Source organism: Camelus bactrianus, chromosome 12, assembly GCF_048773025.1.
Source record: "Camelus bactrianus isolate YW-2024 breed Bactrian camel chromosome 12, ASM4877302v1, whole genome shotgun sequence".
Taxonomy (NCBI): domain Eukaryota; kingdom Metazoa; phylum Chordata; class Mammalia; order Artiodactyla; family Camelidae; genus Camelus; species Camelus bactrianus.
The window spans coordinates 29,450,570-29,464,043 of record NC_133550.1 but is presented as its reverse complement, the minus strand read 5'-3'; the positions used below and the strand labels follow the sequence as shown (position 1 = coordinate 29,464,043).

Sequence of the window (13,474 nt, the reverse complement as noted above, 5' to 3'; positions counted from 1 at the left end):
TCAATCTCATTGCCGAGTCCCACAGAGGGGTGACTTGTACCTGTGGAGAAAGAGACCCTTTGCCTCAAAAATAAACAGAGGAGAGCTTGACATGCCAACCACCCTGGCCGGAACCTCTCAGGCCCTTCTAGGACACAGCTGTGAGGCCCCGCAGAGCCAACAGGGCATTCTGGGTAATGGAATGCAACATGAGGCAGTTCCCCCCACTGGCCTCCCCAGGGCTTCTTGATTTCTGGCTCTGCAAAAGCTGAGGCAAACAGTTTTTAAACTGGGGAAAGAGGGTGGAGAGAAGGGGCGGAGGCTTCCTCTAGGCCAACCACAACTAACTCATTCGTTCTGTCCAGCAAAACCCAGACAGTGCAATTATCTGGTTAATTTGGCCCTTAGTTGGGAGACAGAATTCCGAAATGTGAGGCCAACTCAGACTAAACAGTGGCTTCCATCCTAAGGCTTTTCCTAAGCACTAGAGGATGCATGTGAGATTCCTAGGGGGGATGCTTATGTGACCCACCCACTGATCCAGATGGGAGGAGACAAACAATTCAGACTCTAAAATGAGTTTAGGAAGGAATATCTTCCATAGAAAAATGCCCAAATGACCTGCTAATTGGTATCCTGGCTAATTTGCCTTCTGGGTGACATGGAGGGAGGTGACTGAAAATCAAGATGATTCTAAACTAGCCAACATTTTCCAGCTTGATTGTAGCCCTCATATACTAGCTGAGTGTCCCCAGTGTCCTGGGTGAGTTATTCTTAGAGCAATTCCCTCTGATGCTCCTGCTTATAGTTTTTGCACCCATAAGTTGGGCCAGGGGCAGCACTGATATTAAAAGGTAAAATTAAAACAAGCCCCTGAAGGCTTTCACAAATGTAATGAGACAGGGCTAGCTAAACTGGCAACCAAGCATTTACCAGATGGTTTATGGAAAACTCAAATTTTTGAATGGAGATTAAGGAACAGTGATTTATCTCCGTAGCCTGGAATCTGTGGAATCCATCAGTTATTCATTCTGCAAATATTTGCTTCCGTTCTAGTATGTGCCAGGCCCTGTGTTATTTAACAGAGTGAGATCTAAACAGCCATGGTCCCTGCCTGCATGCAAATCATCCCACATCTAACTATGTGGTTAAAAACCCAGATAAGGGCTAGAAAGGAAAAGCTGGGGTGCTATGAAAAGGGAATAAACAGGTTACCTGACTTAGAATGGAGTGGGAAAGCTCAGATAAGGAGACTTTGAGAAATGAATTTTAAAACTAACACTTTAAAAAAATCTAATTTGCTTTTTTAGAAAGGTCACTCTGGTTTTAGCACAAAAAATACATTGAAAGTGGATGAAAAGATGAAATTAGGAGGCTACTGATTAGGAAGACTGGATGAGAGCTGATGATGGTTCAGCCAAGGATGTAGGCAATGGGAGTGGAGAGAAGTGGATGGACAGAGAGATGTGGGGTGTGGAGACAGCAGCATCTGGCCATTGAATGAGTGCAGTGGTGGAGGGAGAGGGAGGTATCCAGGAGACCGTGCGGGTTTTTGGCTAAGGCAGAAGGTAGATGGTGGCACTCTTCTCTGAGAGGGACTCTGGGAAGATGTTCAGGTGCAGGCCAAGGAAAGACAGTGTCCCCACATCATTCCACACCTTGTACTTCCAGTCTCCTTATGCTGCTTCAGTCTCATACATTCTTTCCATTGCCATCTCCACTTATTGAAATCCTATTCACCCTTTAAGATCCATTTCAAATACCACCCACTCCTTGAAGCCACTTCTGACTCCATCAATTAGTTGTGGCCTCTGGTGCTTGTGGCACTAAGTTTGGACCCCTCTTTCCTGGACTCCACCTGTGTTGAGGTTCTGTGAAGACTTATCTTGCCTCCCTTCCTAGACCACAGGCTTTTTGGGACAGAGCCTCTGCTTCTATATCCTTGTTCCCCACATGTTAGTGAATAGCACAGTAGATGTTTGACAAATACTCGTTAAGTGAACAAAAACAACCTGTTCTTTGCCATGGAAGGAAAACCAGTAGACACTGGACTGACTTGAAAGCCACAGGATCAAATTGAAATTCAAGCTGTAGGTGTTTTAATACTAAGCCAATTCAAATTTGATGCCCAAAAAGGCTTTCTGTTCCTCCAACACACCAAACTCAAAGAGTGCTGGAAAAGTCACACCTCTCTATTTTCTTGTGGTGCTTTTCTGAGTTCATCTTAAAGCAGGGACCTTTTCTATCTTATTAACTGCTTGCCTTTGATAATGATGATTATGACAAATGGGTAACATTTATAAAGTATTGATATGTGCCAGGTGCTGTTCTAAGTACTTTTCATGGATGAACTCATTTGATCCTCACAGCTACTCTGTGAAGTTAATGCTGTGTTACCCCAATTGTAAGAAGAAGAAACTGAGCTTCAGAGAGCTTAACTATTGCTCAACCAACATCACACAGTTAGTTGGGATTTGAAACTAGAGTCTAGATCCAGAACCCATGTTCTGATGTGCTCTCTTCAGGCCAAGGACAGTGCTTAGCATTAAGTTGGTCCCCAACAAGTGTTAACTGAATGAATGGGAGGAGCCCTAGATCTGGAGACCTCAAATTCTCATCCTAATTCTGCAACTGATCTCATATGCAGCCTTGGGCAAGTCTGTGCTTCCTTTCCCACAAAATGAGGGGCATGGATGTTGATACTAGTAGTAACAAGAGCCGCTATTTGAGATTCTAATCTCTTTTGAGGCTTGACATAATTTAATCTCAACAACAACGACACAAGGAAAATAACACACAGAAAGAACCATTTGCCCAATACTTAGAAAATGAGGGAGCTAGGTTCAAACCCATTGTGTTCCTATATTGTGCTTCTTATCCCAAGTGGTTCCAAGGACCATGGTGGGGAATGCAGGGAGGCGGAACAGGATGGAGCAGACAGACTTTCAGGCTCCCTATGCCCATTTCCATCAGAGAAGCTCTACTTGTCTCTATTTTGAGAATGGGCTTCTACTTGAGATTTCCCTTGAAGAAAGGTTCTGTTGCTAAAACAAAAAGGTTGAAAACCATTGGACTAAATAATCCTGGATTTTAACAAGATTCCCAGGTATAAGCCAGGATTTTTCTGGTAAATTGGCTCATGACAGCCACATAGGATGGGGACCAAGGCTGCTGCTGGGAATGGCTCCAATTATAGAAAAGGTCAGGGCAATAGTGCTAAAGACTCAGTTCCAACCTACCTGTTCCACTCGGATCTCAATCTCTCCATTCATCTTCTTTCCATGGAAATACTTGGCCCTGTAAAGGAGAAGAAGAAATCCACTGAGTAAAAACTGCTTCACTCTTTTCTCCCTTCTCCCAAAGACCTTATCCCCAGAGGTGCACATTCCCTACCTTCCAGCTCTCTCCTCCCACCTAGACTGATGATTTTCCCATTATTTATATGTATTGTGCGGGAGAGGTGAAAGAGTACTGGATGGAAGGACTAGAGACTCAGGTTCTGGTTCTGCCAAGTCGCTTTATCTCCCTGTGTCTCAGTTATACCTTCCGTAAAAGGAAGACATAAATACCTGTGTGATATATTTCTAAGCATTATTTTAAGGATCAAAAGAGATAAAGAATCCTACATAAGTAAATAGTGCAGAATTATTTTTATTTAAACCCTATATAATTCATACAGGACTTATTAAATTGATCTATCCATCCACTCATTGCTTTATGTGTCCATCTGTCCAATGAAGCAGACCTCATCTGTCCCTTTGTCTGTCCACCCATCCATCCAACCATCCTTCTATTATCTTCCCTCTAAACCTCCGCTTCTGTCTTCCCATTATCAGTAAATGGCATTCCATTTACACATCACTCAAGGCAAAAACACAGACTTCATTCTTGTTACCTCTGTCTCTCTCCCTATCTCTGTTGATCCTACATTCTAATTATTTCTCAAATCCATCCACTTGACCATTTTTTTCTATAAGCACCCTAGTCTTTGCTTTAGTCATCTCTCCCCTCATATAAATTCTCTTTTCATACTCTACTTTTGTTTCACAGCACTTATTGCAATTACAATTACTTACAATAAGTAACTAGGTTTCATGCCTGTGTCCTATCAAAACTACAAAACAGCTCCTTCAGGTCATGAGCAATCTATCTTACTCATCATTCTATTCTCAACACCTACCAGAGTGCCAGGATGGAGGGATAAATTGGGAGTTTGGGATTTGAGGACACTAATTACTATATACAAAATAGATAAATAGCAAGGACCTACTGTATAGCACAGGGAACTATATTCAATACCTTGTAATAGCTATAATGAAAAAGAACATGAAAAGGAATATATATATATATGTATATGTATAACTGAATCACTATGCTGTACACTAGAAATTAATATAACATTGTAGACCAACTGTACTTCAACAAAAAGAAATTAAAATTAAAAATAAATAATAGAATAAAAAATATTTGTTCAATGAATAAATGATTGAGGAAATAGATGGGGGGAAAACACTTGTTGAGTACATACTCTGTGCTACAAATTGTACTATATGTTTTAACCTATAGTCTTTCTCATTTAATGCCTGCAGCCACCACCATGAGGTGGGTATTATTATTTCCATCCTATAGACAAGAAAACTGAAACCCAGAGAGATGAAATACATTGCCTAAGTGGCTTGAATCCTGGACTTCCACTTCCACACCTATGCTTTTGCTCAGCCCTGAGAAACAGTAGCAAATGTTGGAGTGCTCCTGGGTTTAGATCTTTTTCCTCAAAGCAAAAATAACACAAGTTTCCATTTGCTTTTTTTGATTGTTGGTCTGATGAAACTAATAGCTCTTTGTGACTTGCTGTAATCTGAGCACTGTGTTAAGCATTTCCATAAGCCTTCTCTGGGGCAGAGGCAGCTCTTTGCTCCCAACCCCCATTCTCCTCTTTTTCCACAGTAAGAGAGTTTATAGATTGGCACCAAGAAATGTATATCCCAACTATCCATTCAGCTAGGTGTGGCCATGTGATTGAGTTCTAATCAGTAATCTCACGGATTACATTCAAGAATCTTTTTCTTAGTTTCTTCTTCTATTCTTTTCCCTGGAACATGGATGTTGCTATCTCTTATTTCAACCTTCCATATACGAAAGAAAGTATCTTTGCTACAATTTCTCTGACCAAGCTGCAGTCTGTCTACTCCTGAAGGGTCTCTCTACTTCTGAAGGGTCTCTCTACCTACATTTAGCTGACAGCAGTGGAGTTCATCTCTTTCTAAGACTGCCCGAATTACTGCCTGACAGCTCTAATATTAATGCTACTTTTTCTTACAATGTTGACAGGCTTAGATGACAACTAGGTAGGACTTCAGTAGGAACAGGAGCTGTTACTGTGACTTGAAACTAAGATTTATTTTTTCTCCCAGGATGGTCTTTGACAAAATGTGTGTGCAGCCAGCCTCATGCAAAGGGAATCTTTTCACATAGTTTGTGAATTTTACTGTGAATCTTGGAACGTAGTGCTGGCAAACTCCAGGCACTGGAATAAGTTCACCTCTAATATTCGTAGAGCCTGGAACAAAAGAACAAATGGAAGCCTATGTATCATATACCTCATATTTAAAATTGATTAAACTAGCAAACATTTAAATAAAGCATGTTTGTCTTCCCTCTTTGACTAATACAACTTCATAATGACCTGGAAGGATCATAATTTAAACATCTTGGAATTCTTGGAGATCCACCCAGAATGTGGTGGCATGTGGGTTACCAGTTCTTGGTTCCCATCAACCTTCCTCATTCTCCTCTCACCTCCTCTCTGTCCTGCATCACTGGGGCTTCTTATGCATGCTTGTGGATGGCTCAGCCCATGAGGCCAAACTCCATCTCCTCGCCCACACCTATCAACGGTGTCTTGGCCATCCCTGGGGAGAATGAATCTGGGAACTGACCTACACAGGCCCTGGAACTGGGCCTGGGTCCCTATGGGCAGGGAATTCTACAATTCTGGTTACCCACTGCATGATCTAAGAGTGCAATCTGCAGGGTCCTCTTCTGCTGTCAGGAAGGGTATAGCTTTAAGGGCCAGAGTAGGACTTAAGGCGGAGGACCCTATCACCTGAGTTTAAAAGAAGTATTATATGAGCCTGGGACCTCAGGATGGCAACCAATGAGTACAATCACTGGTGTACTGGAAAAAACATGGATCTGGAATCACACAGGTTTGGGCAAAATCTTAGCTCTACAACTCACTCACTACATGTTCTAGGAAAAGTTACTTAACCCCTCCAGTCATAGTTTCCTCATTTTTCAAGTGGTGATAAGGTCTAACAGCCAAGGTGTGGTGAGAAATTCACTTGGTCCTCTATGCACAGGGCAGTGAGTAGAGTGTAGTGGACTCAGGGCCGGACCACCTGGATGCAATCCCAGCACCACCACTCACTCGCTGTCCAACCCTAGGTAACTCAACTCAACACTGAGGCTCTCCATGTGCCTGTTTCCACATCTGGGAAGTGGGGATTATCACAGTAACTATTCCACAGGGGTGTTGCGAGGATTAAATGAGACACACCATACAAAGTACTCAGAAAGGTTCCCAGCACGTTGAAAGCTCCAAAGTATACAGCCCAGGGCCCAAAACAGAATCAACAATGACAACAAAGAACCATCAAGTGTTTGCTCTGTGGCTATGGGTGCCATGTGCAGAGACCCACAAACAAACATAATCCTACCCTCTTGGAGGTTACAGATCAGAAATACCATTCACCTCACTTTGATCCGTCCCATCTGTGCAATAAGTGACTGACAATGGTGGTAAATAGGTGGCACTGGTACAGAAGGCCAGCAAGCCATTCACATCCCTCCTCCTGTTGACCTCGAAGTCGACCCTGTGGGGCAGTAGGGCCGGAAGTACTCCCGGCAGGCTCAAAGTCAAACAGAGCCTCTAAGTGGCAACGGTGATCTTGTGCTTTAAGATTTCTGGGATTCAGTCCAGACCCTCGAGGTCCTTCATAATCTGGACCCTGCTGACCTATGGCCAATTTCTTCTTCAGTTTTCTGCCCACCTCATGGACACACTCAACTTCCTGTGATTCCTATGCTTTTATGACTCTGAGCCTTTGCACATGCTGTTCTCCCTTCTCTCGCTACCTCTTTCTCATGTTCCAAGATCCCCACCTATTCAGTCAAGTTTTCCTTGAAAGCACCCCCTTAACAAGGCTGGGTTAGGTGTCCCTCCTCTGGATTCTCACGAGGTGCAGTACTTAACAACCATATGACACATATCACCCCATGCTGAAATTACACTTGTTTGCCTGTCCTCTGCCCCCATACACCTACCTAGTCTGTGAGCTCCCTGGAAACCTGAAACCGTGTCTCAACACTCACTGGATCTCCAGCATCCGGCACAACGTGCCAGGGCACAGACGCATGTTTAACGAATGTTTGCTGACTGGGGAAATGAATAATGTCTTCCAGGGAGAGGCTGTGGGGTCTCCTGCGCTCGAGACGCTCTACTGCCATCTACTGGTACACTGCAGAAACACACCTACAAGTCCACAATGATTACGATGTGGGGGTCAGCGTTCAGGGTCCCACGCGCACCACCGGCAGCCGTGGTCAAGATTCTAACCCAGAACCCAGAACGCGCTGCACTACACCAATACCACCCAAGCAGCTCTGGCCTCCATGGGACTCACCTTCCCAGAAGAAACACTTGTTTTGCCCATCTCTGGAATGTTTACTGCAGGGCTTGCCAGACAACTCAGGCTGAAGATGAGGGTCAGGCGGTCCATCCCCCTGCCTGGCCAGGAGTCAGAAGTCTGTCTCCTGACAGGCCACACAGACTGTTGCCTCCTTGCTGGAGGCTCATTCAGGCTTCAGCTGCCTCTGAACGGTTCTGTCTGGCAGAGGGAAGGGTAGGGATGGTCTGGAATTCTAGATGCCTTGGGGGCTGGGGTTGCTGCCTCTCTAATTTCCTGGCCGTTTGACCTCAGGCAAAATGGGTGACCCTCACTGTGCCCAAGGGCTCTGTCTCCCTAATGCGGACCTCTTCCTAATGCCCTGATATGTTTATTCTCATAATGAGCTCCCTGAATAAGCAAGCCAATCAGTCAAATCCTTGGCCCTGGGAAGGAGGTGGGGGAAGCTCTTGATTCCACAAAGCTTCCATCTCTGTGGGTGGTCTCATATTTTACTGCCACATCAGAGGCACCAGGAAGGAGAATATTATAAAACCAGTGCTGCCTGGGGTGGGAAATCCCTAGTTTGGGGAGGCGGGATGTGGTGTGTGAGAGAGATTTATGGGGAGCAGTACCGAGTTCTTTCATGGCTGCAGCAGAGGCAGAAGGAAGAGGAGAATTAGTACAAACAGGATCCACCTGTGTCCAAGCAGCATCCTTCTAATAAATCCATCTGGGATGCAGAGTCAGTGTAGCTGGGCCTTGGCGATGCCCCTCCCAGGGAGGAGGGGTCAGGAACATTCTGTATCAGGCACAGCCATGCCTGTTGGAGTAGTGGGAAGGGGGTACCAGGGAGGCCGGGTTCTGTCCCTAGAAACAGATTTTCATGTTTCTGATGAAACATTCCATTGCTCATTTGTGGCCCAAACAGAAACTGGGGGAGATGGATCACGGACCACACAGGAGAGCCCTGAAGGTGGACACACTCAGGGTTTTCCCAGTTAGCAAGATGAGAAGGGTCATGTGGCAGGTTGGCTGGATGGAGGTGTGGCAAAAGCAGGGCCTTCAAACACAGAGTGCCAAATCAGAGATCCAATTCTAGCTCCATTATTTACTGCCAAGAATAGCTAGCCCTCCAGATCCCCTCCCATTGCCAGAGGGGACCCTCCAATGATGGGGCAGCCTTGCTGTACCTCCTTGCAATTGGGGGGCTCCAATGAGTTAGGACAGAGGGACCCTCTGAGGGTGACAAGGACCCTTGCACCTGTACAAGGATCTGTGAAAGTAAAGAAGTGAGACCTACTAGGGCCCTGAACCATAGGATATGATAAATGTCCCTTCATAGGCTTCTGACAACAATAGGGAACAAGATTTGTGTGGGCAGGTCTGATCACAATCCGTATCATTTATTCACTCCGTCATTTAACCACTACTTACTGAGCCTCATATGGACTAGGCAACTTACTAGGCACAGGGGAAAGGCTGATACAGACCCTGCTCCTGTGGAGCTAGTACGTTCTTAGAAAAGTCAGGAAACTAACCTGGTGAAAAGGAAATGATGAGTACACTGCACAAGGTGATACAAGATAAGGTGTGGGAGCAGGGGAGGTCTGACCTAGGTTAGTCTGGAAGGCTTCTCTGGAAGACACTCAACACACTTATACTGATCACCTACTATGTGCCAGAGCCTGCAGGCTCTAAGGAAACAGGAATGAAGGCAACAGAGTTCTTTGACTCAGGGAGCTTACTACCTAACAAGAGGAAGGGACCCAGAAAGGACATGACCTCGTATGGCATTAGCCCAAAGACCAGGTCAGCCCACAGAAGAGGACCCAGGACAGTCTGAGGGCCCAGGCTGCTTCCCTGGTGAAGTGGCCCACTTCATCTATCCATCCATCATCCATCCATCCAACGTTTGGTACCTATCCTTAGCCAGGACCAAAGGCTGCAAAGATGAATGTGAGAAGGCCTGAATGTGTGTGTATGTGAGTGAAAGGCACAAAGACAAAAGAGTTGGGCAGGCACTGGAGGCGCTCATGGGGCTAATGAATTTTCCAGGGGCATGTCCCTAAATGTGCAGGAAAAATGAGAAACAGGCATAGAACAGAACACCTAGATTTGAGTTGGCAGCTCTGGCACCTGCTGCATGATTCTGGACAAGCCTCTGCTTCCTCATCTGCAGAACGGAGATGGGAATCATGATCACAGAGCCATGAGGATTAAATGAGGAGGCAGATTTGAAGGCCTCTGGAAACCTGCCAGAAATGTGCCAGCAAGTGGATTGCTCACTAGTGGGCTGCTGGGGTGGGCTTCACCCTCCAGGTAAAGAGGTGAGCGGGCACTGCTAGGGTTAGAACAGACCCAGGCCCTCTCCAGCTCTGCAATTTATTTCCCAGTGCTGCCTCATACAAACATCAACTTTCCCGAGCCCCAGTCTCATCTGCAAAAATAAGTACATTTGCCATAAGGCCCCGTGAGTGATATCCCTGACATGTGAAGGGTGTTTAATGTTCATCTTTTTCCCTCCTGTCCTTCAACAACTGGACATGTACCTGGGGAAGTGACAGATCATTTCTTCTCCCCAAGAGAAGGAAGGGGGCAGTATCTCCCTTGCTCTAAATGGAACTCCTGCTTCATGTCTCACATGATGGAAACCTCCCTTGGCTGCCCTCTGGGAGCTCCTCTTCCTTCCAGCACTGACCTTTAGGGTAAAAAAAGTTATCAGCCATTCATTCACTGTGATCATGCTAGAATGTTATCTCCCAGTTCTTAGCTCTCTCCTCTCCAAAGAAATGACATTGTGTCACCCTCATTCCCACAGAATCCTGAAAGTCCATAGCCTTCACTCCACCAAGAGAGTTCACATTTAGAAAGGCAAGTTGTTCCTTCAGCAAACATTTAATGGGCATCTAATAAGAGCCCAATCTGGGGAAATGGCATGGGAAAGGTGATACACTGAAAGGTAATTTATATCAAGGTGCAAGTGACTAATATCCTGGAAAAGAGGTTTAGATGGTATAAGGAGGATGAGACGAAGGGGACCATGAGAATATTAAGTGATTTAGAAAGGGGGCATGGGACCTGCTGAAGTGAGAAGAGCAGGGCACAGGAGAAGAAGACTGAGAAAAGTCATCTTCCTTCCTCCCTTCTTCCCTTCTTCCATGTATCCAACTATCTACCCATCCATCCATCCACCCATCCACCCACCCATCCATCCATCCATATATCTAGGATCTACTATATGCTTAGCACTGTGCTAGTTCCTAGGAATTGTGCTGAATAAAACAGCCCCCTGCCATCCTGGTACTCATAGTCTAGCTAGGAGATAGACCCAGATGAGGAACTGGACTAAATATTTACACTGATTCCTATCTTCTCCATCAGAAGTTGCCAACTGGCAAATCTCATGGAGTCTACAGTCTTGTTATGTTGGACTTATATTACATTCTTTTAATTTTAAAATAGAAAATTCATATAAAAATTCAGATTTCTGGCTTTCCTTGAAAATCAATAACTTGGCAACACCAGACCTGTATTCCCACGTGGCAAAAGCTGGCTGAGTGGATGACAGCTGCTGCCTTCAGAGAAGCATCAGTTCTCACGCCAAGTAGTCCCCACAGCTCCCCGTTGTCTCTCTGCAGCCAGAAACAAGTGGCAGACACATTTGTCATAGAGCTTGTGCTTTTGTTTTCCTTACAGTGGGGAAATATTTCTCTGTGCCTGTGCCTTTTCCTAACACCTGCCCCTTCACTCACCGACTGCCTTGTCTCCTGTGAGCAGCTGCACAGGCAATCCCTAATTGAACTAATTCCATTCTGAAGATGGCAATTAGCTCAGTGCAAATCTTCAGGAAGCCCACACTCCTGCCCTTCCTGCAAACCCAGGGTGGGAGGTCAGGAAAATAGACACAAAGCACCATCCCCTCTCTTGCCATCACAGACAGCCTTCCTCCTGCCGAGGAAACATGTCCCAGGCAGGCTCCCACAGGTCCCAGGAGGAGAGACATTCTGTAATGAGGCTGGCACCTGTCCAGTGACCTGCTTCCCCCAGGGCAAGGCTGTAACTGGGTGGGTGAAGTCTGGAGGAACAGAAACAGCTATTGCTAGGAGAGCCCATTCACCTGAAGGACACCTTTGAAAGAGGAGGACCTGGATGAGAAAACCACATTTTGGAGGATGAGGGAAGACTCACAAGTTGAACAGTTGAATGCTTCAGAGAAAAGCAGGGCAATGGCAGGAAAAGTGACTGAGACACAAAGCCAGAGAGGGAAGTGAAAAGCTTCAGGTCTGAGACTCCTTTAAGGGCTTGCAGGCTGACCCCTTTAGAGTCTGAGCCTCTTCTGCATCATTCCTCCCAAATGGCCAGCCCAGTTATGCTGGAATACCTACAAGTGACGGGGAGCTCCCTCCCTCACCGGGCAGCCCACGTGGCCTTTGGATGCCTTTCCCATTCTGTACACTGAGCTGACACGTCTCCCTCTTTATTTGCCCTGCTGGTCCCAGATCTACCAGTCGGAAGCCACAGGAAACCAGTCCTCCAGCTCGATGGTTTCTAAACTTGACTCTTCATTATTTAAGAGAATAGTTTCCTGAGCTCTGCTCTAGATATTCTGACTCAGTAGTTCTAAGGGGACAGCTCAGTGCAGCCTGTTCTGCACCCAGTCTGACTTCTAGTAACAGCACCTCCATTTGCACTTGTGTTGATGGAACCAAGCACAAAGTCCCAGTGGGACTGTCTCCAGGTATCCCCAGGACACACTGTAGAACAAGCCAGGTTTGTTCTTGCCCAGGTATTTGATTTTTGAGCAGAGAGGCACAAGGCTGGGAGGAAACAGGCATTGACTTCTCCACAGACTGTCTCCAAGTCCCTGCCTCCTAGGTCCTGGCAGAGCTGTGGGTCCTGACCTCTCCGAAACTTGGGTCTTCACATTTTCTTTCAATTCTGTGAGCCTCCCACATATTTTCAATAAATGTCCATTTTGCCTAAGTCAGCCAAAGTTATTTCTTTTTCTTGCAAACAAAGAACTCTATCCAATACAGAAGGTACAGGGTGGTACCTGGTAATCTGAATGTCATTCTGATGGAAAGTCTCTTGGGGACTGTGATCTTAGTCCATTGTCATTGTTTGATTTATGATGAAACTGAGGCTCAAAGAGGAAAGTGGCTCCACCAAGATCCCACGGCATCAGCAGAAAGGGGAGAACCTAAGAAGAAACAGCATATCCTTCATATCCCTCCCCATATGCCCTTCTGCTCAAAGACACTTCCCCCAGATTTCCGAGCCACAGTCTCAGAGGGTGAAGACTCTACCAGGGCAAGAGACAACTCTTCACTGTTTTCCCCTCCCTCCCTCGCTCCCTGCAAGAACGGGGTAGGAAGCAGCAGGGGCACCAGGCCTCTGGATTGGATGGTGGGGAGACCTCACGGAGAGAGGTCAGCACTTGAAAAATTCCTCAAGTCAAAGGGCTCGGGGCCTGGGTGCCACACAAGGCCCTCACTGTGTGCGTACATTGTCCCCCTGATAAAAGGGGCCGGGCCTGGGAAAACAGCGCCGGTGTCCAGGCGACGGGGCAGGCTGCTGGGGAATGCCCAAGGCCCCTCCTGCCCCAGGCACCAGGGTGGAGGGAGGGGGTATGGTAGGGGTGCCCAGAGTGGACAGACAAGTCCAGAAGTCCAGCATCACTCCAGCTTGAATGAAGGGAGTAGGAAGGTGGCAAGACCCCTCTCATCAGGTCTTTCCTACCTCCCTCTGCCTTCACCTCTGGATTTCCCCACAGCAAACAGGAAGGGCCTACCCATGTCCAAGGAGAGTCTTAGGGGTGGGGGAAG

At 46.3% G+C, this 13,474-nt stretch overlaps 1 protein-coding gene across 1 annotated transcript in view; it reads right to left on the bottom strand.

Moving 5' to 3' along the window:
• SYN3 (synapsin III) overlaps nt 1–13,474 on the bottom strand; it is a 447,670-nt gene that overhangs the window by 389,362 nt on the left and 44,834 nt on the right. The window contains exon 3 of the mRNA XM_074375107.1: nt 3,219–3,276. Within this exon, the coding sequence (XP_074231208.1) occupies nt 3,219–3,276 (58 nt within the window). The remainder of the gene's footprint in view (nt 1–3,218; nt 3,277–13,474) is intronic.